Source organism: Trichoderma ghanense (assembly GCF_004382785.1).
Source record: "Trichoderma ghanense strain CCMA-1212 chromosome Unknown scaffold_13, whole genome shotgun sequence".
Lineage (NCBI taxonomy): Eukaryota > Fungi > Ascomycota > Sordariomycetes > Hypocreales > Hypocreaceae > Trichoderma > Trichoderma ghanense.
The window spans coordinates 494,842-514,941 of record NW_027395676.1 but is presented as its reverse complement, the minus strand read 5'-3'; the positions used below and the strand labels follow the sequence as shown (position 1 = coordinate 514,941).

The 20,100-nt window shown below is 54.0% G+C and overlaps 9 protein-coding genes across 9 annotated transcripts; 5 read left to right on the top strand and 4 right to left on the bottom strand.

The window, feature by feature from the left end:
• Window positions 1-349: 349 nt before the first annotated feature.
• On the top strand, window positions 350-3,454 carry CCMA1212_008828 (uncharacterized protein; the record flags this gene model as incomplete). Its single annotated transcript, XM_073705938.1, has 3 exons — window positions 350-419; window positions 561-1,905; window positions 1,977-3,454. Exons 2-3 carry the CDS (start codon window positions 582-584, stop codon window positions 3,452-3,454), a joined length of 2,802 nt encoding a protein of 933 aa, XP_073555569.1. The 5' UTR covers window positions 350-419; window positions 561-581.
• A 720-nt stretch (window positions 3,455-4,174) lies between these two features.
• On the bottom strand, window positions 4,175-5,117 carry CCMA1212_008827 (Prefoldin subunit 4; the record flags this gene model as incomplete). The annotated part of the gene is made up of 5 exons (XM_073705937.1): window positions 4,175-4,367; window positions 4,458-4,525; window positions 4,599-4,724; window positions 4,782-4,844; window positions 5,109-5,117. 5 exons carry the CDS (start codon window positions 5,115-5,117, stop codon window positions 4,175-4,177), a joined length of 459 nt encoding a protein of 152 aa, XP_073555562.1.
• On the top strand, window positions 5,111-5,605 carry CCMA1212_008826 (uncharacterized protein; the record flags this gene model as incomplete). The annotated part of the gene is made up of 3 exons (XM_073705936.1): window positions 5,111-5,211; window positions 5,320-5,482; window positions 5,547-5,605. Exons 1-3 carry the CDS (start codon window positions 5,116-5,118, stop codon window positions 5,603-5,605), a joined length of 318 nt encoding a protein of 105 aa, XP_073555561.1. The 5' UTR covers window positions 5,111-5,115.
• A 1,185-nt stretch (window positions 5,606-6,790) lies between these two features.
• Window positions 6,791-8,412, top strand: CCMA1212_008825 (uncharacterized protein; the record flags this gene model as incomplete). The annotated part of the gene is made up of 5 exons (XM_073705935.1): window positions 6,791-6,960; window positions 7,024-7,051; window positions 7,118-7,622; window positions 7,687-8,117; window positions 8,185-8,412. 5 exons carry the CDS (start codon window positions 6,791-6,793, stop codon window positions 8,410-8,412), a joined length of 1,362 nt encoding a protein of 453 aa, XP_073555564.1.
• Window positions 8,413-10,566: 2,154 nt separating this feature from the next.
• CCMA1212_008824 (Hypoxia up-regulated protein 1) lies at window positions 10,567-13,611 on the top strand (the record flags this gene model as incomplete). The annotated part of the gene is made up of 1 exon (XM_073705934.1): window positions 10,567-13,611. The coding sequence occupies one exon, from the start codon at window positions 10,567-10,569 to the stop codon at window positions 13,609-13,611; it is 3,045 nt and encodes a 1,014-aa protein (XP_073555563.1).
• Window positions 13,612-14,445: 834 nt separating this feature from the next.
• CCMA1212_008823 (Aspartic protease pep1) lies at window positions 14,446-15,962 on the top strand (the record flags this gene model as incomplete). Its single annotated transcript, XM_073705933.1, has 4 exons — window positions 14,446-14,707; window positions 14,812-14,926; window positions 14,988-15,112; window positions 15,175-15,962. The coding sequence occupies 4 exons, from the start codon at window positions 14,446-14,448 to the stop codon at window positions 15,960-15,962; spliced, it is 1,290 nt and encodes a 429-aa protein (XP_073555566.1).
• Window positions 15,963-17,133: 1,171 nt separating this feature from the next.
• CCMA1212_008822 (uncharacterized protein) lies at window positions 17,134-17,798 on the bottom strand (the record flags this gene model as incomplete). Its single annotated transcript, XM_073705932.1, has 3 exons — window positions 17,134-17,449; window positions 17,538-17,627; window positions 17,737-17,798. The coding sequence occupies 3 exons, from the start codon at window positions 17,796-17,798 to the stop codon at window positions 17,134-17,136; spliced, it is 468 nt and encodes a 155-aa protein (XP_073555565.1).
• A 1,089-nt stretch (window positions 17,799-18,887) lies between these two features.
• On the bottom strand, window positions 18,888-19,142 carry CCMA1212_008821 (uncharacterized protein; the record flags this gene model as incomplete). Its single annotated transcript, XM_073705931.1, has 1 exon — window positions 18,888-19,142. One exon carries the CDS (start codon window positions 19,140-19,142, stop codon window positions 18,888-18,890), a length of 255 nt encoding a protein of 84 aa, XP_073555568.1.
• Window positions 19,143-19,442: 300 nt separating this feature from the next.
• On the bottom strand, window positions 19,443-19,758 carry CCMA1212_008820 (uncharacterized protein; the record flags this gene model as incomplete). The annotated part of the gene is made up of 2 exons (XM_073705930.1): window positions 19,443-19,496; window positions 19,573-19,758. 2 exons carry the CDS (start codon window positions 19,756-19,758, stop codon window positions 19,443-19,445), a joined length of 240 nt encoding a protein of 79 aa, XP_073555567.1.
• Between the last annotated feature and the right edge of the window lie 342 nt (window positions 19,759-20,100).

Sequence of the window (20,100 nt, the reverse complement as noted above, 5' to 3'; positions counted from 1 at the left end):
CTGCATTAGCACCTGTTGAAGGATTTTCACGCCATGTATAAGCGAGTATCCCGGCCTTCTTGGACATCATTTTTCTGATTTTTATTGACCCTCACAGCAATACCTACCTGTATATCAAGTCCCTTTTAGCCTGCGCCTCTCTCATTTTGTTTGTTCTTGATTGGATATCTTATCTCCGTAAGGAGGTAACGTAGGAAAGAGAAGATCTGGATAGACCACCGTCCAGGTTTGGGAGACTCTCGTTGTTGCTTCAAGGACTCGCTGCTTCTTGCCTCCTCAGGGCACATCAGCCAAGGCTTTCAAAACCGGCAGTCACCATGGCCTTTGTTTTCTTACCTAACGTACCTAGGTTTGCGCAGTACCTCGAATTCACAGCCCTCCACGTCTCTCAGGCACATTCTCACGATTCACGGTCACAGGTGAGCCGAATCTGATCGTTTATTATCCCTCTACCTTGATACGAGCAACCACGATTCGTTTTGATTTCTCACTTCAGGCTCTTAGTCAACACTTACCTATTAAACGGCCTCGACGGACGGTCATACACTCTCTTTCGACAGCCTATTCTTTGCCTTCACGGAATGTCCATCTTCTTCTGCTGCGGTTCTCGTCGTCGAGATAGAGAGTCCAATGACGTCGATCTAACCGATACTCCCGAGGAACAGCGGATGAGGCGGGGGGTTGCTGTTCATCAACCGTGCCACTCGATCGAGATGCCGATCCGGTCTATGGACACCTCGTTGATGCCTGCTGAGCTGCCCCTGGAGGACCCGACGGAGCTGGGAGAGCTGGTGGTGGATGACTCCGATGGCGAAGGGGAAGAAGCCAATCCCCTGACGAAGACGAGCAGCGCGTTGAATGTCGTTCGCACGAAGCTCATCCGACACATCTCGCCCGAAACGGAGGCAAATCGCCGGTCTCGCGCATCTGCGGGCCACAGCCAGGAGGAAGTTGCCCGAAGAGCCGAGCTCAGGCGATTTCGGCATCAGAGAATCCAGGAGGAGCTCAAGAACGAAGAGAGCAAGGCAGAGTCGAGCAGCACGTCTCACCGCAGTACTCGCTATCTCTCCCCCCTCATCGACGCTGGGCAGCCAAGCGTCGGGCCCAGGGACGCTATTGAGTTCACCGTTACCGTCACAGACGGGCCTCATCCGGACTCAGCGCAAGCACAAGATCCGCTCTCCCTCAGGTCCGATCAGAAAGACAAAGGCGTTTCCTCGCAAGAATTGGACGGACTGACAAGGCCCCCCTTTATACCAACAGTATCTGGTTCGGAGGAATGGGATCAAACTTACCCCTTACGACCCCCAAGTACACACAGCGCTACATCGCAGAAACTGGCAGGATGCTCGTACAACATGCCCCGTCTGGGTCGTGTATTGGGTGCGGATAGCGAGTTTGACATTCGCCACGGAGCTCATTCTTGGGAGGAACAGTCAGCCCTTGGCGTTTGGCTCGCTTCCCAGGGCTTGCGATCAGGAAGCAGCTCCATCCGCCCTGGAGACAGCGAGACGAATGATGGGGATGTTAGGATCACGTTCTTCTCACCCCAGGAGGATTTTGGCGGCATTGATAGTATCGCAGATGCTCCGTTGCCCACTCGGTGCCCGAAAAATAGGAAGGTGAAGCCCCCAGGCCGAGAGCAATGTTTGGAAACCGCATCGCTCGTCACCAGCTCATCCAAGGGCCCCGATCGAAGCGATGCTGATGCGACTTTGCTTGGCCACAATCTGCTTTTGGGATCTGGAACTTTGGACATTGCTACAACAAGGCCTGCTGATCATAGCTCTTCCAATTATCCTTCCGTCCTTCCAAGCTTCCAACCAAGCCCAAATCGATCACAGTCGAATTTTCACCATCTCAGCGCAGAAGACCTGGAGAGCCTTGAGCTTTCGCCCTTCAGCTGTAAGTGTCCTTTCCACCTCACACATCCGCTCATCCTGTTCGTTGAACCATACTGAGAAAGTCAACAACAGGGAAAGGCAACTTCTCCGTCATCAAAGAATCAAAGACGTCGGAGGGAATGAGCTCATATGTCACGGCGACAGATAACATCTATTTTCCCGATAACAACGCCAGCAGTGCTCAGATCAATTGCCCCCGGGCGCGAGCTTCTGGCGATGCAGCATCCCTGCCTTGCTCCGATGATTCGAGCTTCAGTCAGCGAGAGGTCAGGATGTCAACCATGGCGACAAGGTTTGGCGAAGCCTTGTCACGCAAGAAGCCCTCGTTGAACTTTGGCAGCCGCTTCAAGGAAGACTTTCATACAATTTCTGTTGGACCTAGCCGTCGCTCATTCATGGCAAAGATTAACCTCTCGATTCCAAGAAGATCCAAATACAGCTCTACCAGCTTCGCCACGGCGCCCAGCAGACGGTTCTCGAGCGATGGCAGCTCGTTGGCCCTGGGGTGCGAAAACTCGATTGGCATGCGATTGGAGGCCTCTATTGGCACATCCTCGCCTTTTAGAGGAGAGGAGGGCAGCTTTTTACCAAGTGGTGCGCACGCAGTGACGCTTGCGCGTGTGCATGATTACCAGAAGCCACTGGGAACACGGCAATCTGCGGTTCTCGAATCGTCCAGACTGACTCCTCACTCGGAACTATTGCTTGACGAGACCCAAACTTCCTCACGGGGGATTCTTCAGCAATGGACGACCAATATACAAGGCGCTTTTTCACCCAATACCACTTTGAAGACTCAATCTTCCAAGGCTCCGAAGCGACTAACAAAGCTGGCTCCCACTTCCGGTGAGCTAAGCATTGTGAGCACTGACCTTCACCGGCAACCAGCAGATGCTGATAGGGGCCCCGTTCCGACCATTGTTTTCACGGAGCCAGTCTCGCGGTTCAGACCTGGCAAACTAGGAAAGGCCGTCAAGTCTGGGCTGAGGAAGCTGATGCCGTCTCATGGCAACGAGAGGCAAGCTCAGCTATTCCACCTTCGGCAATGGCAGGATGAAAATGTAGGGCCCAAAATAGTGCGTACGGATACGCTGTCTATTGCGAGTGAGGATCGGAATGCGGCAACGAAGGAATCAGCTGAAGATGGCACTGTGTCTCCGAAGCAGCATCTATCTGTTGAGTTGAACTCATGTTGCCCGCCATCTGCAATGCAAACAGCGAAAGCCCCCGAGCTTACGTGTCCAGCATACGCTGCCAAGTTTGCCATGCAAGTTGAAGCAGAGAAGCCAGCGCAGGAGCCTCGTCCCGATTTCTGCGCCGAGGACGCCTTGACCAGCGGCGTCCTCTTACAGTCACATCATCAGCCAAGAATCGAGGATGAGAAAGATCAAGAGTTGATAGGGGCTCATTCAATACCAGTCATCAGTGATGTACGGGTACTGCGCCGGTGGAAATCGGCATTGGATGTACCCAGGCGCAGGAGCTTGGCTCCTAACTGGGCTGGCCGATCCATGGCGCAGTCTCTCAGCTTGGGTAATCTCAGAGCCTGATAGCGACTGGTTGGCAGAAGTGCAACCATGATATGGAAGTTTGGGTTCTGCTTCCTTAATTTGAAGTATAATAGCCAGAATACTATGAGGAGATGGATATGGGTTGTCGTATTGATGGGTAGTACGGGGCTCGACCCGAGCCTTATGCTGCGGATGATGATCCATCATCAAACCGGCTGAAACGCAATCCGCAAATGGCTCATGTATTATATATAGTCATGTTTGAGTGTTGAGAGCATATTACAGACTGTCATATACCGTACAATCGTTGTGACCGTATGTCTGTGATGCTGATACCTTATAATGGCCTTCTCATTGAAACCTTCATTCTGAGAGCATACATATACACCACTGTTGTGAAAGCTGTATGAAGACTTGGATTGCCTGCCGGAATTGGCACGATGTCCGGGGGAGGCACCGCGATAGCTTGATAATTGACAAGAAGCGTCTGTGAATGCCTTCTGGCCAAGCGTATACAGTTCCTTTCACCGATAAAGAATGGCATCTGAGCTGTTGCTTGAACGTATAACATTATCCGAGCATCCCCTGAGTTGGACTTTCTAATGTGTTCTTTGGCCATAAGCTTGGCGCAATCATATGATGACATGGTTCGGTCCGGCTTCTTGAGTTGCGTATATAAATAACGGTAGCCGTAAAAGTGGTCGTGGTTCACTGCAGAAATGGGGCAGAAGTTGGTGCAGTTGATATTCTGTATCCCGTTCATGTTTCCAGGTTGATTTGCTTGCCGAACCTTCCATACAGCTCGACCTTGAGCTGCGTCATTTCCTCGCGTATGGACTCGAGCTTCTCTTCCAGGACAGCCGTCTCCTCGTCTATTCGCGTCGTTGCGGTGCCGAGCATTTCCTGTGCCTGTTCGAGAGATAGATGGAAGAAGGCGTCGCCGATTTTATATCTGCGTGGAGCAGACCACAAAACAAGACGTCAGCCATACTGGTAGTTCTCCGTAATCATCATATCGGCGAAGAAGGGGGGAGGGGCGCACGGTATCTTTTCGTCTTCGTCGGCGAGTTCGAGTTCGGTCGAGATGTCGTCCAGCTCTTCCTTTTCTTTCTGTACGAGCGCACGGGAAGCGTTTTGGTCAGTATGTCATGGCTGTGTCGTGTGGAAAGGCGTGAGTGTTTACGCTTTTGAGCTGGAGTTCCTCCTTGAGAGCGGTCTCGCGCTGGTGTAGGCGGCTGAATTTGTTGATCTTGTCTTGGTCTTCTCGTCGGACTTCGACGCCGTCCCCCTCTTCGTCTTCTTTCGAGAGCTGTAAAGGAGGCGTGAGCTTTTGCACGTCTCTGTTTCCAAGGCTCGTTGGGCTTACCATTCGGCGCTGTACTAATGAAGCCATGGTGGTGGTGATACCGAGACTGAGCTCGATTCTTTTCTTTGGTATAATACAAGGAGCTTCAGCTCTTGTATCAAGAGCCACGAATCTTGGGGTCTGAGGGAATGGTGGGGTATGGAACCATGGTGGGGTTACAGTGCATCAATACAGTCCTCTTTCAGATACACACAGTATCTCAGTCATGATTCAATGCACCGAGACAGCGGCCACAGTAAACGAACTCGTGAGACGCGCTGTCAAGGCAAAAGAGACATGACAACTGCATGCTCGCCATAACAAGGCATCTCAGAAGCGACACCAAACAGCCACCATGGTGGCAGGCAAGAAGCCTTACCCCAAGGCTACGCTGAAGAAGATTGTCAAGGCGCACTCGGGCATGAACGTTCGCAAAAACACAGACATTACGGTATGGCCCCCCGGGCGACGCGTTCTCTGTCGGAAAGAGGGCAGACCCGAATGGCAGTGCTAACTGTGGTGCAAAGATTTATCTCAATTATGTGTTGTTTATGAATAGGTGTGTTTTGGAGGCATTGACTGGCTGCAAGGGAGCCTCGCTGGAGGTGCATATGTTGACGACTTTTTTTTGGGGAGGCAGATTAATCAAGGAGGCTGCGATACATGCGAAGCAGTCGGGAGAACGAGGGTTGACCGCCAGGAGCGTGCGAAAGGCGACTCGAGTATGCGCCCCAAAACCTCATGCTCGGGTACCTTATCATGACAGGTGCTAATGTGTGTCGGTAGGATGCTTTGGCGAAGTTCAAGGGCTGAACTTTGACTCGATGTTGTCCGAAAAGGAGTAAGGGCAAAGGGCTCTTCGTTTGAGCCACCAGGCTGTGGAAAGCTTTGGCTGGACTGCGCCGCATGCTACAGCACTGCTGCTCGACTGGTGGTCGGGATGCGAACATACTTCGGGGAGGGTCAACGCCATGGGGATGCTAATGCGCCTGGAAGTTGTGACCAGCTGTTTGGGCTGCGATCCATGGCGTGCTCGATTCTGAGGCTGCTGGCTGTTCGGAGTCCCTCTACGACGGCTCTTTGGTGCGCGCATGGGCTGTGATCTGTTCAGAGGTCGGAAGGGAATTTGCGGCAGGGCTGAATAGTTCTATATGCCCAATATCTGTATATACATACTGCATCACAAACTCAACCCTACCTGGGTAGAGATTGCACAATACCAATTAGCAGATGTCTGCAATTGAACAAATGGGGCAAAAGAAACCGAGGCGACGTCAGGCTCGATCGCACTACTGAGCTACGGCTAATCATAAGGCGCCGAGTTGATGCCTCACATCCCACCGGCCTTGTTTACTTGGTTGGCCCGGCAGTTGGGGGCACGTGAGGGGGGGACTGAGGTCAACAAAGAAGCTCCGTTTGGCAACATCTTTGTTTGTGTGATTCAGGAGCAATTGAGTGTTATTTTCTAGTAATTTGCAGCAGTGAGCCGTAAGTTGTAGCATTCAGCAACTTTCAGAGGTGTCGGGCACCTGTTAAACTCGCGAATCGTAGCCGAGAGCCCTTCTGTTTGGTTCTAGAAGCCAACCCCCCGAGAGCAGACAGTGACAGCTGCCGGCTGCACAGGGGGGGTGGGCCTCTAATTGACTTCACTACGTCTTCAGCCTCCCAACGCCTTGGTACCTTAAAAGTCCAGCTAAAAAAGACAACCCGACACAAACAAAGCCTCCTCCACACCTGGACAATCCCCCTTCAAAAGAACATCAATCTCCCGTCTCCCCCAACTCTGCACGTCGCTGCACTCTGCACTCCTCCCTGTCATCGTTACCGCGTCTCTTAATACCGTCTCCTAAGACTCGAACGCTCTTCTCTGCACCCCGCGTTCGCATCATCCTACCCCCCTCCCTGTTTCCCAGCCTTGCGCGCACCCACGTCCGCTGGACACACTCGCACACGACACCTCCCGCGACAATCAGCACCTGACTGAGGTTACGAGCAGCTCTTTGTCTCCGTCTCTGCACCGTCCTTTAACCATGGCTGCTTCGGCTACCCAACCCGTCTCCAAGTCGGCCAAGAAGAAGGCCGCAAAGGCTCAGGCCCGCACCGAGTCGCCGACTCCCAGCGCCGAGTCTGCCCCCGCCGACAAGGCAGCCGAGGCCCAGGAGGAGACCTTCGAGAGCCCCTACATCAAGGAGCTGCAGAAGTAAGACACCGCGTGGGCTGTTCCCCCCTTGCCACGGAGGCGGCTGCTGACAAGACTCCTCAGGAACATCCGCAACACGGCCAAGAAGCTGGTAAGGTCCCCACTTGCGTCATACCCTTGGCACCGACCCGCGAAACTGACATTCCATCTTCTCTAGGCCAACGCTTCCAAGACGGATTCCCTGCTCAGCCAGCACGCTGGCAAGACTCTTGACGAGCTCGTCGCGGAGAAGATCCTCAACAATGACCAGAGAGCCCAAATTCTGAAGAAGCCCGCCCTCCAGGCTGCGCTGGCCCAGTATGAGGAGCAGCTGGCTCAGTTCCAAAAGGTCCACGAGCAATACCAGGCACGAGCGGCTGCCGACAAGGCAGAATGGGCCAAGTCGCTCGAGAAGGCCAAGGAGGAGGCAGTCAATGAGGTCAAGGCTAGCGTTGAAAGCACCCTGAACGCCAACCTTCTCGTTCTGTCGCAGTTCCTGCGTCTGGCCGCTTACCGTCGAGAGGAGTCCCAGGATCCCGAGTCCGACGAGAGCCAGGCTATCGAGGGCGTCCTGCTTGCCATTTACTCTGGCGATGAGAATGCCGTCGCCGCCATGAAGAAGCTGATTGACGGTTCTGACGAGCAGATCGTCAGCGTTCCCGGAGAGCAGCTCCAAACAACTTGTATGTGCCATGTCGAAAAGGAGTTCTTGTATTGCAATTGATGCTGACTGATTCATCAAAACAGATGCCGCCGTCAAGTCGTTGGCACAAACCTACAACGCTCCCTCCTACACCGAGGCACAGCCTGGCGCTGAGGCCGTCTCCGACCCTACCATTGCGAACGAGGCCGCGACCGAGATTGCAGCTGGAGATGGCGCTCTGACCAACGGCCATGAGCATGTGGCAGCCGAGCCTGCACCCAACGGTCTTGCCAATGCCAACGTTGCGGACGATGCGGCGAACGCAGTTGCTGAGAGCCACTGGGACACCAGCAACCACGACAACTCCATCTCGCAGGAGTGGGTTGACGTTACGGTTCCTGTTGAGTCGACGGAGGGCAGCGCGGAGCCTTCTGCGGAGGTTCCTGCAGAGGTTCCTGCTGAGGCCCCTGCGGAGCCTTCTACCGGGGCCAAGAAGCAATCGTGGGCTGACGACCATCCCGATCCCGTCACCGAGGTACGTGTCTCATAACACCTTGTTTCCTCGCATATTGAACGAGCTCAACTGACGCGTCTCACTCCAGGCTCCGTCTGCTCCTGCCGATGCCAACGACGGATTCCACCAGGTCCAGCGTAACCGCGGCCGACAGGATCGTGAGGGCAGCGGAGGACGAGGACGCGGTCGAGGCGAGTGGCGCGGCCGTGGCGGCTACCGTGGAGATGGCCGTGGCCGTGGTCGCGGACGCGGAGGAGGTGACCGCGGCGACCGCGGCGGCGCTCCCTTCCGAGGACCTCGCCGCAACGAGTCGTAGAGCTCGCGCTCGCGGTTCGTGGGTAAGATCAGATCTCTTGCTTCTCTGCACACCCCCTCGGGAGGTGAATTGTAACATTACGACATGATGGCGTTACCTGGTTTCTCTGGCCTCATCGGCGGAGCTGAGTTAGGGTGATTTTAGGCATTGCATTGGAGCTTGCCCAAGCTGGCAGGCTCTCGGGTTCATTCTGGCGGAAAAGGGACGCGGTTGGGACGGCTTTTCTTTCAATTAGCACCTTTGTAAATCCCTCATGGCTCTCGGGACGTGCAGCATCTTTGAAGCAGGCTACTGGTATCCATAAGTAGTAGGAAAGACTATATGAAGAGTTGCCCACGAGTATTGCACTGATCGGTCTTTGCTGTTTGCCCACTTTGTGAAGTACCGTACGAGCTTCTGATTTTTTAACCCGTTTTCTCTGTAGAGTCACTGGAAGGAAAAGGAGAAGCAAATAATAACTGCACTCGGAGGTGGACTGGATCCTCTATTCAATATATAAAACTGCAATGAGGCTCCTCAAGCTCTCCAGGCCAAACATTTAAGATGGCCGCAAATCCGCGAATGTAGCAAGTATAACGTCTCACTGAGGGTCCTGTTTCATGCCTTTATGCAGGGCAGCATGCTTGGTCATAGTATATGAGGGCAGCTGGATGGACTAAGCCTAAACGTTCATCCTCCGGGGTCTTATCTCGCTGTCATCAGGGTCGATTCGCAGAGCAAGGCAGAATTTATGGGATGCAGGATCTCTACGGAAATGGGACTTGTAGCCGCCAGGTCAGACGCAACCGTAGTCAGAGGGGGTGAGCGCCCGCCAAAGCCGCCAGAGAATTCAAGGTGCTCGAGTATGTTTGCCCATGCGGCTGAGGCTTCAATAATACGCAGTCGGTGGCTGCTCTTAACAGGGCCGATGCCGTACACGTGAAGCAAGCCGAGCCGTTTGTCCCACACAATAGGTGACCAGAAAGCCTCGAGCCTATTGGTCTCTGATGCAAAGGCCACAAGGCAGGCAGATAGCCGCCTGTTCTTCATATGGGACCGCGCTGCACTCCAGTCTGGGAATCCTATGCGAACTTGCGGCGACCTCATGTGAGAATTGGCCGACTGGCTGTGTTGTAGAGCCGCCAGTATGATGGGTTGGTGCATAGATCCAGTACATCGCTCTCAACACCCCATGACAGCATCCTCAGAATTGTACCAGCATGGTGTCTTCAGTACCTGGCCCAAATGCAAAGTACACGAGAAGGTTGTTAACTTCGTACGCATGCTGCGGCCGGCTAGTAGAGGGACGCGCTTGTTGAAATTGCTCATGTGGTTGATTTGTCGATAAGTCGGCGGCTTCACCCATTGATACGTCTGGACGTGCTGAATGTTGTATTCAAGCGGAGAGGCTGGTTTGCAGTCAACTAAGAGGTTGAGACTGGGGAAGAGGCAAAGAGCCTCCAATGCCGTTCTGATATGGTGTCCAAGCCTTCATCGTCTCGAGAAACAGCCGTGCTGATAGTCAACCCCGTTGTTTAAGTGGCAGTAGCGTATCAAATAAGAGTCGCGCTGGACGTCTGGTGGGAAGAAGAGGAGCTGGGGTATCGCCGAAAGAAGTTGGTGTGGATGCAGGGCGAGCCATGGCGATTGGTGTGAGGGGAGCAAGATGCTGGCTGGAGGCAGGGGTAACCCCCAGACCGCATACCCGAGGCGGTTAGAGGGAAGGGCGCTTGGATGCCTTAGGTAATAAGGCACGAAATTCTAGATGCCTCCATTCGATGCCAGTGCCGTCACCTTTAAATGTGGGTGAGCGCGTTAGTCCCAGAGAGGCAGCAGTTATTTGTACGCCACCTGGCCTTATCCGCTATCAGCCTCGCAGGTGTCGATGGACCGGCAACCTCTCGACCTGTCCTCGTTGACTGAAACTTGTCCTCTTCTCACGGGCAGCCCTTGAAAATCGGTCAGGGTGTTGCTTGAGGCCACATCTGCCGTGAGGCGCATTCTTTCTTGGCCTGCGAAGCTCCTGTTATAAATTCTAGCTGCATCTCTGCACCTCGACCCCTCCTATACAGTCCTGAGGGCTTGTATACCTGTTTGGCCTGGGCTATCCGGGTTTCGCTGTCTCGACAGCGCCTTCTTCACGAGTCGGATACCTGCGCTTATACAACCACAGCCATGAAATCACCACGGCGATCACCATTGCTGAAGCTCCTCGGAGCCGCGTTTCTTTTTTCCACCAATGTCCTCGCCCTCTCCGCCGTTCTCGGAGTCGATCTGGGAACTGAGTACATCAAGGCGGCGCTGGTGAAGCCCGGCATCCCGCTTGAGATTGTGCTCACGAAGGATTCTCGACGAAAAGAAACCTCGGCCGTCGCCTTCAAGCCTGCAAAGGGCCCCTTGCCGGAGGGCCAGTACCCCGAACGGAGCTATGGCGCCGACGCAATGGCACTCGCCGCACGATTCCCCGGCGAAGTATACCCGAATCTGAAGCCTCTTCTCGGACTCCCGGTGGGGGATGCCATTGTTCAAGAATATGCGGCCAGGCATCCTGCGTTGAAACTACAGGCGCACCCCACGCGGGGCACTGCTGCGTTCAAGACGGAGACGCTGTCTCCTGAAGAGGAGGCTTGGATGGTGGAGGAGCTGTTGGCTATGGAGCTTCAGAGCATCCAGAAGAACGCAGAGGTTACCGCTGGCGGCGACTCTTCGATCCGCTCAATCGTGCTCACGGTCCCGCCGTTCTACACTACCGAGGAGAAGCGAGCTCTGCAAATGGCAGCGGAGCTCGCCGGCTTCAAGGTTCTCAGCCTCGTTAGCGACGGACTGGCCGTGGGCCTCAACTATGCTACCAGCCGCCAATTTCCCAACATTAACGAAGGCGCCAAACCGGAGTACCACCTGGTCTTTGATATGGGAGCGGGCTCTACGACTGCCACGGTCATGCGATTCCAAAGCCGTACGGTTAAGGACGTCGGCAAGTTCAACAAGACGGTTCAGGAGATCCAGGTTCTCGGCAGCGGCTGGGACCGAACTCTCGGCGGAGACTCTCTCAACTCGCTGATCATCGATGACATGATTGCTCAGTTTGTGGAATCCAAGGGTGCTCAGAAGATTTCGGTAAGCGCCGAGCAAGTGCAGTCTCACGGCCGCGCCGTTGCGAAGCTGAGCAAGGAAGCCGAGCGTCTCCGACACGTCCTGAGCGCCAACCAGAACACCCAGGCCAGCTTTGAGGGTCTGTACGAGGATGTCGACTTCAAGTACAAGATCTCTCGAGCCGATTTCGAGACTATGGCAAAGGCTCATGTGGAGCGGGTTGGCGTTGCCATCAAGGACGCTTTGAAGGCAGCCAACCTTGAGATTGGCGATCTGACTTCCGTCATCCTCCACGGTGGTGCTACTCGTACCCCGTTTGTGCGAGAGGCCATTGAGAAAGCGCTCGGCTCTGGAGACAAGATTCGAACCAACGTCAACTCTGATGAGGCTGCCGTGTTTGGTGCTGCTTTCCGGGCTGCTGAGCTCAGCCCAAGCTTCCGTGTGAAGGAGATTAGGATTTCCGAGGGCGCCAACTACGCAGCTGGCATTACCTGGAAAGCCGCGAACGGCAAGGTTCACCGCCAACGACTCTGGACACCCCCATCGCCACTCGGTGGTCCGGCCAAGGAGATTACCTTCACGGAGCAAGAAGATTTCACCGGGTCATTCTATCAAGTAGTCGACGGCGAAGACAAGCCCGTCAAGTCATTCTCGACTAAAAACCTGACTGCATCTGTTGCTGCTCTGAAAGAGAAGTATCCCACTTGTGCCGATACTGGCGTTCAATTCAAGGCTGCCGCTAAGCTCCGTACTGAGAACGGCGAGGTTGCGATTGTCAAGGCATTTGTCGAGTGCGAGGCTGAAGTCGTTGAAAAAGAAGGCTTCGTTGACGGCGTGAAGAATCTCTTTGGCTTCGGAAAGAAAGATCAGAAGCCCCTCGCCGAAGGAGACAAGGACAATGCTGATGCGTCCTCCGATTCTGAGGCCAAGGCTGAGGAGGAGTCCAGCTCTGCTACAAAGTCCTCTTCCACCACCAGCACCAAGTCTGGAGATGCTGCCCAGTCAACAGAGGCCGCAAAGGAGGAAGTCAAGAAGAAGCAGATGGTTTCTCTCCCTGTTGAAGTCACGCTGGAGAAGGCTGGAATCCCTCAGCTTACCAAGGCTGAGTGGATCAAGGCCAAGGATCGACTGAAGGCATTCGCCGCTTCCGACAAGGCCAGGCTGGAGCGCGAAGAGGCCTTGAACCAGCTCGAAGCATTCACTTACAGGATCCGTGACCTTGTCGACAACGAAGCCTTCATCTCCGCGTCAACTGAGGCGGAGCGACAGACGCTCTCTGAAAAGGCTAGCGAAGCAAGTGACTGGCTTTACGAGGAGGGAGATTCCGCCACAAAAGACGACTTCGTTGCTAAGCTCAAGGCTCTGCAAGATCTCGTGGCTCCGATCCAGAAGCGCTTGGACGAGGCTGAACGGCGGCCTGGTCTGATTACCGATTTGAGGAACATCCTCAACACCACAAACGTCTTCATCGACACTGTTCGTGGGCAAATTGCTGCGTACGACGAATGGAAAGCCACAGCCTCAGCCAAGTCGGCAGAATCAGCCACCTCGAGTGCTGCCGCCGAAACGACGAGCAACGACTTTGAAGGACTCGAAGATGAGGACGATAGCCCCAAAGAGGCTGAGGAGAAGCCCGTTGCGGAAGAGGTCGTGCCTCCGCTGCACAACACTGAGGAGATTGACACGCTTGAGGCTCTCTACAAGGAGACTCTGGAGTGGCTGAACAAGCTCGAGCGCCAACAGGCAGACGTTCCTCTGACCGAAGAGCCAGTCCTCGTCGTTAGCGAGCTGGTTGCCAGGCGTGATGCGCTTGACAAGGCCAGCCTGGACCTCGCGCTCAAGAGCTATACCCAATACCAAAAGAACAACAAGCCCAAGAAGCCCACCAAGAGCAAGAAGGCGAAGAAGCAGGACAAGACGAAGGGCGCTGACAAGGCCGGCCCGACGTTTGAGTTCCCCGAGGGAAGCGTGCCTCTCTCCGGCGAGGAGCTGGAGGAGCTGGTCAAGAAGTACATGAAGGAGGAGGAAGATAGCCGCAGGCAGGCCGAGGGCGGACGGGCGGGAGAGAAGCCGGCGAAGGAGAAGCAGCCGGAAGACGCAGAGAAGCCGAGCCATGACGAGCTCTAAGGTGGGTTGAAGGCGTTACTGATGCATTGGGTTTGAAGTATATACGTGATCATCATGATACAAAAGGAATTCGTCATTATGCTACCTAGACAGATAGGCTTGTGAAATTTGAGATAAAAATTGCACGACAAGGAGTTTATTGAATATCGTGACAGTGAGGCTACAGATGTTTATGAAGCTCCAGCTGCCGGACGACAGCTGCCTTTTAACGCATCCGTGGCCTCGAGCGGTTCGTCTCCCATGGCCACATCTGTATAGACAAACTGTCTAGTTCGGGAAGCCGCATGTAAGATGATACCCGTTTATGCATAACCCAAAGATTGTGGTGTTGGGTGTTTCCCGTCCATGTTACTCAAGGAGAAGACGCCATATTGGACAGCAGAAAGCCGTGTCGTGCAAGTCCAGCACTATTGTGAATGCTTGTCCTATAGACGTAAAATAACAACATGTTTCGGGTGATCAAGATTGAGGAATAACTTAAAGATTAACATTGAATAAGTATCTGATATCCATTGAGTGCATGAATGCAGAAGAATGTGAGATCGAAGACAGCTGAGGTGGAGGTGCTCGTCCGGTGTGCCAAACGGGCAGCTGCAGACGGCAGTGAATCACACAGAAGAACCTTCCCCAGCTGGCATCATCTGGTCCTCTCCTCTCAAGTTTCATCGTGCATCAACCTGTACGACAAGTCACAAGATTTCCACTCCTTTTTCCCCCATCTCCCTCCTTTGCGTTCTCTTTATCTCTTCTTTTCAGCGGGACAGATATTGCAAATCACAATCACTACCCTGACAAGCTCCTCTCTCTTCTTCTCCTCCTCCTCTGGAAGTGCAAATGGTTCGATTCAAACAGGCAAAGCATGAAGCCCCGTGGCACTTCTTCGTCCTCCTCTTCCTCGCCACCCTATACATCTCCCTGGTCAACGCCGTCCCCTTGTCAGATGCTCTACAGCCTCCTCAGCACGGCTTCTCCCTCGCCGTGAATCCCAAGAGCGGTGCTTCGCGAAACTTTGTCCGCGATTGGGCTGCTGCTCGGCATAAATGGGGCAATGGAGTGCCGAAGGAAGTTGCGTCAAAGTTTTCTTTGAGTGACAGTCGTGAGTTCTTTTTCCTTTTTTCTTGGTCTCTCTGAGTGCTGTCCTTGTGCACTTTTTGCGCGAGATGACGAGGAAAAGGATGAAGGTGGCTGATGTTGATGCAGTTGGCCGCGTTGATGTTGTACCCATGGGAAGCGACGACATTTATCTCGCGGATGTGCAGATTGGGAATCCTCCCCAGACGGTGAAGTTGGCCTTGGATACGGGATCATCAGATCTGTAAGTCAACGTTTCATGACGAGAAGTAACCTACTCTCAATGCTGATTATCCCTTCTCAAGATGGACCCAATCAACCGATACCGAGTATCTGTACAATGTAAAAGGTCCATGGGCTCCTCTATACCATCCCAACGAGTCCACGACGTCTCATCTCATTCAGGACGCCAAATGGTCCGTTATGTACAGTGAGTGCTGAGAACGAGGTTGCCTCAGACGGCATTGGGGCATCTTACTGACCAGCTCACAGTGGACGGCACCCACGCCGGCGGCATTGTATACCGAGACACTATTTGGCTGGGCGACTTCAAAGTCGAAAACGCAACTGTCCAGTCCGCGCAAGCAGTCACCAGCCGATTCGAGGAAGAGATCGAGTTGAGCGGCATCCTGGGCCTAGCCAAGAGACTGCCGAACACCGTCGAACCTCCGGCCCCGTCTTTCCTCAGTCTGCTGCGACAACAGCTCAAACACCAGGTCTTTGGCGTCGACATGAACAGAAACGCGTCGGGTGTCTTCACATTCGGGTACCTCAACGAAAGCCGTGCCTCGGAGGAAATCGTCTGGGTCGACACGGACCCCGATAGCCCCCATTGGGACGTCGAGTTTAACCTGACCACCTGGGGAGCGCAGACCACGCCGTGGTACTCGCAGCCCTTCATGGCAACCATCGACACGGGCACCACTCTCATGTTTTTGCCCGACAACCTGGCCAGCGGGTACTGGCTGACCGTCCCGGGCGCGAAAGTCGACAGGCAGCTGTCCGGCGCCTACTCGTTCCCGTGCGAGCTCGCCAAGGACCTGCCCGATCTGATGCTCAAGATTCCCGGCACCGACCGGATCCTCACCATTCCCGGCCGGTATCTCAACTATGGGCCCTCGGAGCTGGATCCGTCGGCTTGCTGGGGAGGGATGCAGAGCGCCGACGGGTTGAAGGTGACGGTGCTGGGAGACATTATGCTCAAGGCGCTGTATTTGGCGTTTGATCTTGATAAGGGGCGTATTGGCTTTGCCAAGAAGGATTTGCATGACGTCTATTGAGGACTCCCTTTTTGAGCTCGTGATTCCTAGCGAACTGAGTGAGCTGAGTCGCGGGTTGGTGAGATGGAAGCAGCACATTTCTTTGATACGTGGATCTTGACCCCCTTGATAATGCCGGATGTAGAGCAAATACACAACGATGTAAGCACAATATGTAGATTGCCTCCATTCACTCCCCGCCATGAACCACGCAACTAGTGTTTATATAGCTTTCTGTATTGCATTCATCCTAGAAGTGGTATATACAAGCACTGCCCGCCAGCCCGTCATTATCGGGAGAGGCCAATGGATGGGTTTCCTCCAGTGTGTGCCACGGGCATCCCAGCACGCCCTCATCCGCCCTCATCCACCCGTCCATCCATCTAGCCCATCCCGTCCCAAAAATTGCCCCCCCCTCCTAGTGTAGCCCATTTCGTTTCAAAAGAGAAAGAAATAAGAAGGAACATGTGGATTGTTCTTTTTCTGTGTGTGTGTGCATTAAATGGTATAAAATGTAGTAAGATCTGTGATGGAGGATATGTACAGAATCACTTCCCTCTCTCTCTCTTCTCAGTCCATAAAGAGAGACAGATTTCAAGGGCAAGGACGTGATAAAATCAATGATGCAGCTTCCGATTGGGAAGAACAGTGATTGTTGTTTGATAGTAAAAACCTGTAGTAACGCCGGGAGTGAAACGTGTCGTTGTGAAACGAGTGTAGCTGGGGAGGAGAATGATCGCTGTTGTGGCCGGTTGTGTGAGTGATGCGTGAGTTGGTGCGTGGTATATGTGGTTTTTTTTTTTTTTTGTTCTTTTCTTGTTTATTTTCATGTAGGGAGGCCTAAGTTGAGCGAGAGCGTAGGCAGGGAGCGAAAAGACAAGAATGTGCGATTTGCGACTGATGGCGTGTTCCCTGTCCGTCGTGTTGAAGCGTCGAGCGGCCTTCCGAGTGGCGTCTGGGTCCAAGCTCCTGGTCGGATTTCCGTTCGTTTCCAAGTCCGGGGAGATAAGATGACACGCGTGTTGGATCGACGCGAGATGGAATGGTGCCCAACCGGAGGGGATAGCAATTGTCGTCGACGGCGCATCAGAAGCAAATGAATGCAGACTGGTTCCTTTTGTTCCCTTTTTCGTTGTTGTTTCATTTACTCGCGATCACCATCTTCCAAAAGAGAGAGAGAGAAACCAAAAAGTCAGCGGGGGCCGTCGTCCATGATATCGGCTCGAGTGACAACGTAATATTCACCTTCACTGGCCCCGGGGGTGGGAGGCATGTCACCAGAGCTGGGGGCTTGCTGGGTCGGCCGCGCGGTGCCTGGCCGCGATCTGGACTTACTGTCATCTGTGGGCGCCGCGGAGAGAGACGAGGCTTCCTGCTTGGGGGTCGAGTCGTCGGCGGGCTGCTTCTGGGCGTCGGCGGGCAGCACGGCGTTGAGGCGCTGTTCCATTTCGCGGAGGCGGGCCTCTAGTGTGGCGAGCTCTTCGTTTGTCTTGGCGACGTTGTACTTTCTGGGGCGGCGGAGAGTGTGCGTGTCAGTAAGCAAGCAGCAGGAGGTGGTGGTGGTTTGTGAGTTGGGATCGTGGTGGTGAAACGAACCTCGTGTCATACGACTGCTGCAGCTCAGCCTTGGTCTCGTCGAGGTTGAAGATGTCCTCCAGCTCCAATTGGAAGTTCCGGGCAATCGTTCTGCAGACAATTGAAACGTGACATCAGTCAGCCAATGTGCTCTTCCAATTTGGCTGTTTTCAAACGGTCGCATCGTGAGGGTGAGGGTGAAGCTGAGGGGTGGACATACGACTGCGGTCGTCGGCCGTTGGGCTGCCAGTTGCGGTCAAGCTCCTCATCCGTGAAAGACATGGTGGCGGTTGGATGTAGTGAGGGGTTGACCCGATAGAAACGATGCAGATTATTGTAAAGAAAAAAAAAAGAGATGACAAGAAAGTGGACAGAGGCGAGTAACGGCTTCTGTTGGGGTTGGCAATCCGATCCGATTGATGCGCCTCTACGTTTGGGGGGGGTCGCAAGTGTGTCGTCGCTAGGATGGTGGTGATGGCGGATACGGGCGACTTGGCAGAGAGGCAGACAAGAAGTGATATTGGAGTGTCTGATAGCAGGGCGGAGGGAGAGAAAGAGAAAGAAAAAAAAAATCGACTCGACTGGGCTCTGCAAAACTGATGAATGATTCGTTCTGTCTCTTCTTCGCTCCCCTTTAACCTGGTTAGACGGCGGAGCCCAGGAACCAGCGACGAGAAGCAGGGGGATAATGCAATCGAGGACAGGGGGGTGTGGCCGACAGAGTCGCAGCAGAAGCAACAGGGAGTATCGCTCGCCCAAATTCGAGTGGGCAAGGGGGAGAGGAGGTGGAGGAGAGGAAGGGCGCTGATTCGAGATTTGCCGGGCTCCAGAAACGGGGTATTGTGGCTAGTCAGGGTGCAGGGCAGAGAATGAGGAGAAGAAGGAGAAGGAAAGGATGAAAGAAGAAGAAAGCGGCTGATCCGATTGATGATGGGGGGCGAAACACTACAGGTACGGTACTGTCGATGATACGAAGATTGAGGCTGGCCTCGGCGAGCAATTGCGAGGTTATTCGGGCGGGATGATGCTGGAATGGCGAATGCTGCGACTATCGCAGGCGTTCATTCGCTGGGAAGCGAGAGTGGAGAGGCATGGAAAGGTTAACTTTAATACGAGTGCCGTTGCGGTCGAGAGAGAAATAAAGGGGGAAATGGGATGGAACGCAGCTAAAATAGACTGTGAGAGGTACGATATGAAGATGGTAGAAGTGCTGCGACCTGACTATCTGTGCAAGCAAGCAAGCAGCTGATGATGGCCATGATGATGATAATTTCTCGCATCCATCACAGCCTTCTTTGCTGCTCGCTCGATCCAGCCCCGGGCTATCACATGCAAGGGCCCCGGTGCCGCGTCTGGTGATGACTGCATGTATCAGTTGGGACGGCTCTTCCACTTTCTGTCTGTCTGTATCTGTGCCAGAGCTTCCCCCAAAGCAGGCGCCCAGACACCAAGCAAACAACTTCTTGGAAGCAAATCAGCACGGGATTCAGCGCCCAACCCAACGCCATCGACACAGGACCACAAAGTCAACCGCTCCCCCCTGTCAGGCAGGCAGGCTTTCAATCTATGCACTACAGCCACTAGCTCTGATGCTCTTGGGCGGGTCATTTGATGCACGAGCGCCATCAAATCAATCCGCGTCCGTTAGACCAGCTGGGCTCCAGCTGTGCTGCTCAAAGGATTACAGCTCCAGCTCCCCGTCCTCGTCAGCACGGAGTTGTAGGGAACACCTCGCTTGAAGCGTCGTCCATCTCGCTCCCCTCCGGTGGCCATAGGAGAGCACGTACCAGTCGACAGAGGAGGCGAGAAGCATACCTACCGTAGAGTCATGAGAGAAAAGAAGAGGAAAAAGAAACGACAAGGAAAAGGGAAAAGGATCAAGATAGAACAGCAACAGCATCGCATTTAGGGGCCGAGCAGCAGCAGTTAGGGGTCTGGAAGCGTCTGTTCCCTTTTCCACACCTCGTCAACGTCGTCGAGCTGGGATGACATCAGTGGTAATTATTCGGGGCCCCTCATCAAAAATCGCGCCCCATTAAGCTACTATCGTACTGACGGGGTCCATGATGTTGCTCAATTTACAGGCACATTCTGTCTCGCTAACTTGTGCCATCGTAGCATCGGCCGCAAATCGCTTGTCGATGGTGGTGTTGCCCGGGCGAAGGACCTGCATGAGAGCGGCTGGAATGCACCAGTAACCCGACGGCGCAAAGATCCATCCCTCCATCCATCCCTCCATCATTGTTGCGTACCTACTGGACGGTCCCTTATTGACTCGGCCATAGCAGCTAAAAGAGCTTGACATCAGCTCAGCTTCATATCATTCCAGCCGTTCTCACGCAGCTTCGATAGCTCGTGCAGCTCTTCATAAGCTTCGGAGCTCTATTGCAGCAAAAAGGACGGAAATCGGTGGCATTGACTCGGCACGCCAGCTTGAAATTGTGATTGGCGGCGACCGTCGACCACCGGCATCGAATGCTGGTTTCCCCACACGCGATGAGCCGCTTGAGTAGTCGGTGATTGACAGAGGCGAGATAATTGTCAAGGCGAGATGGAAGAAAAGAAGAATCGATGGCGATGCATC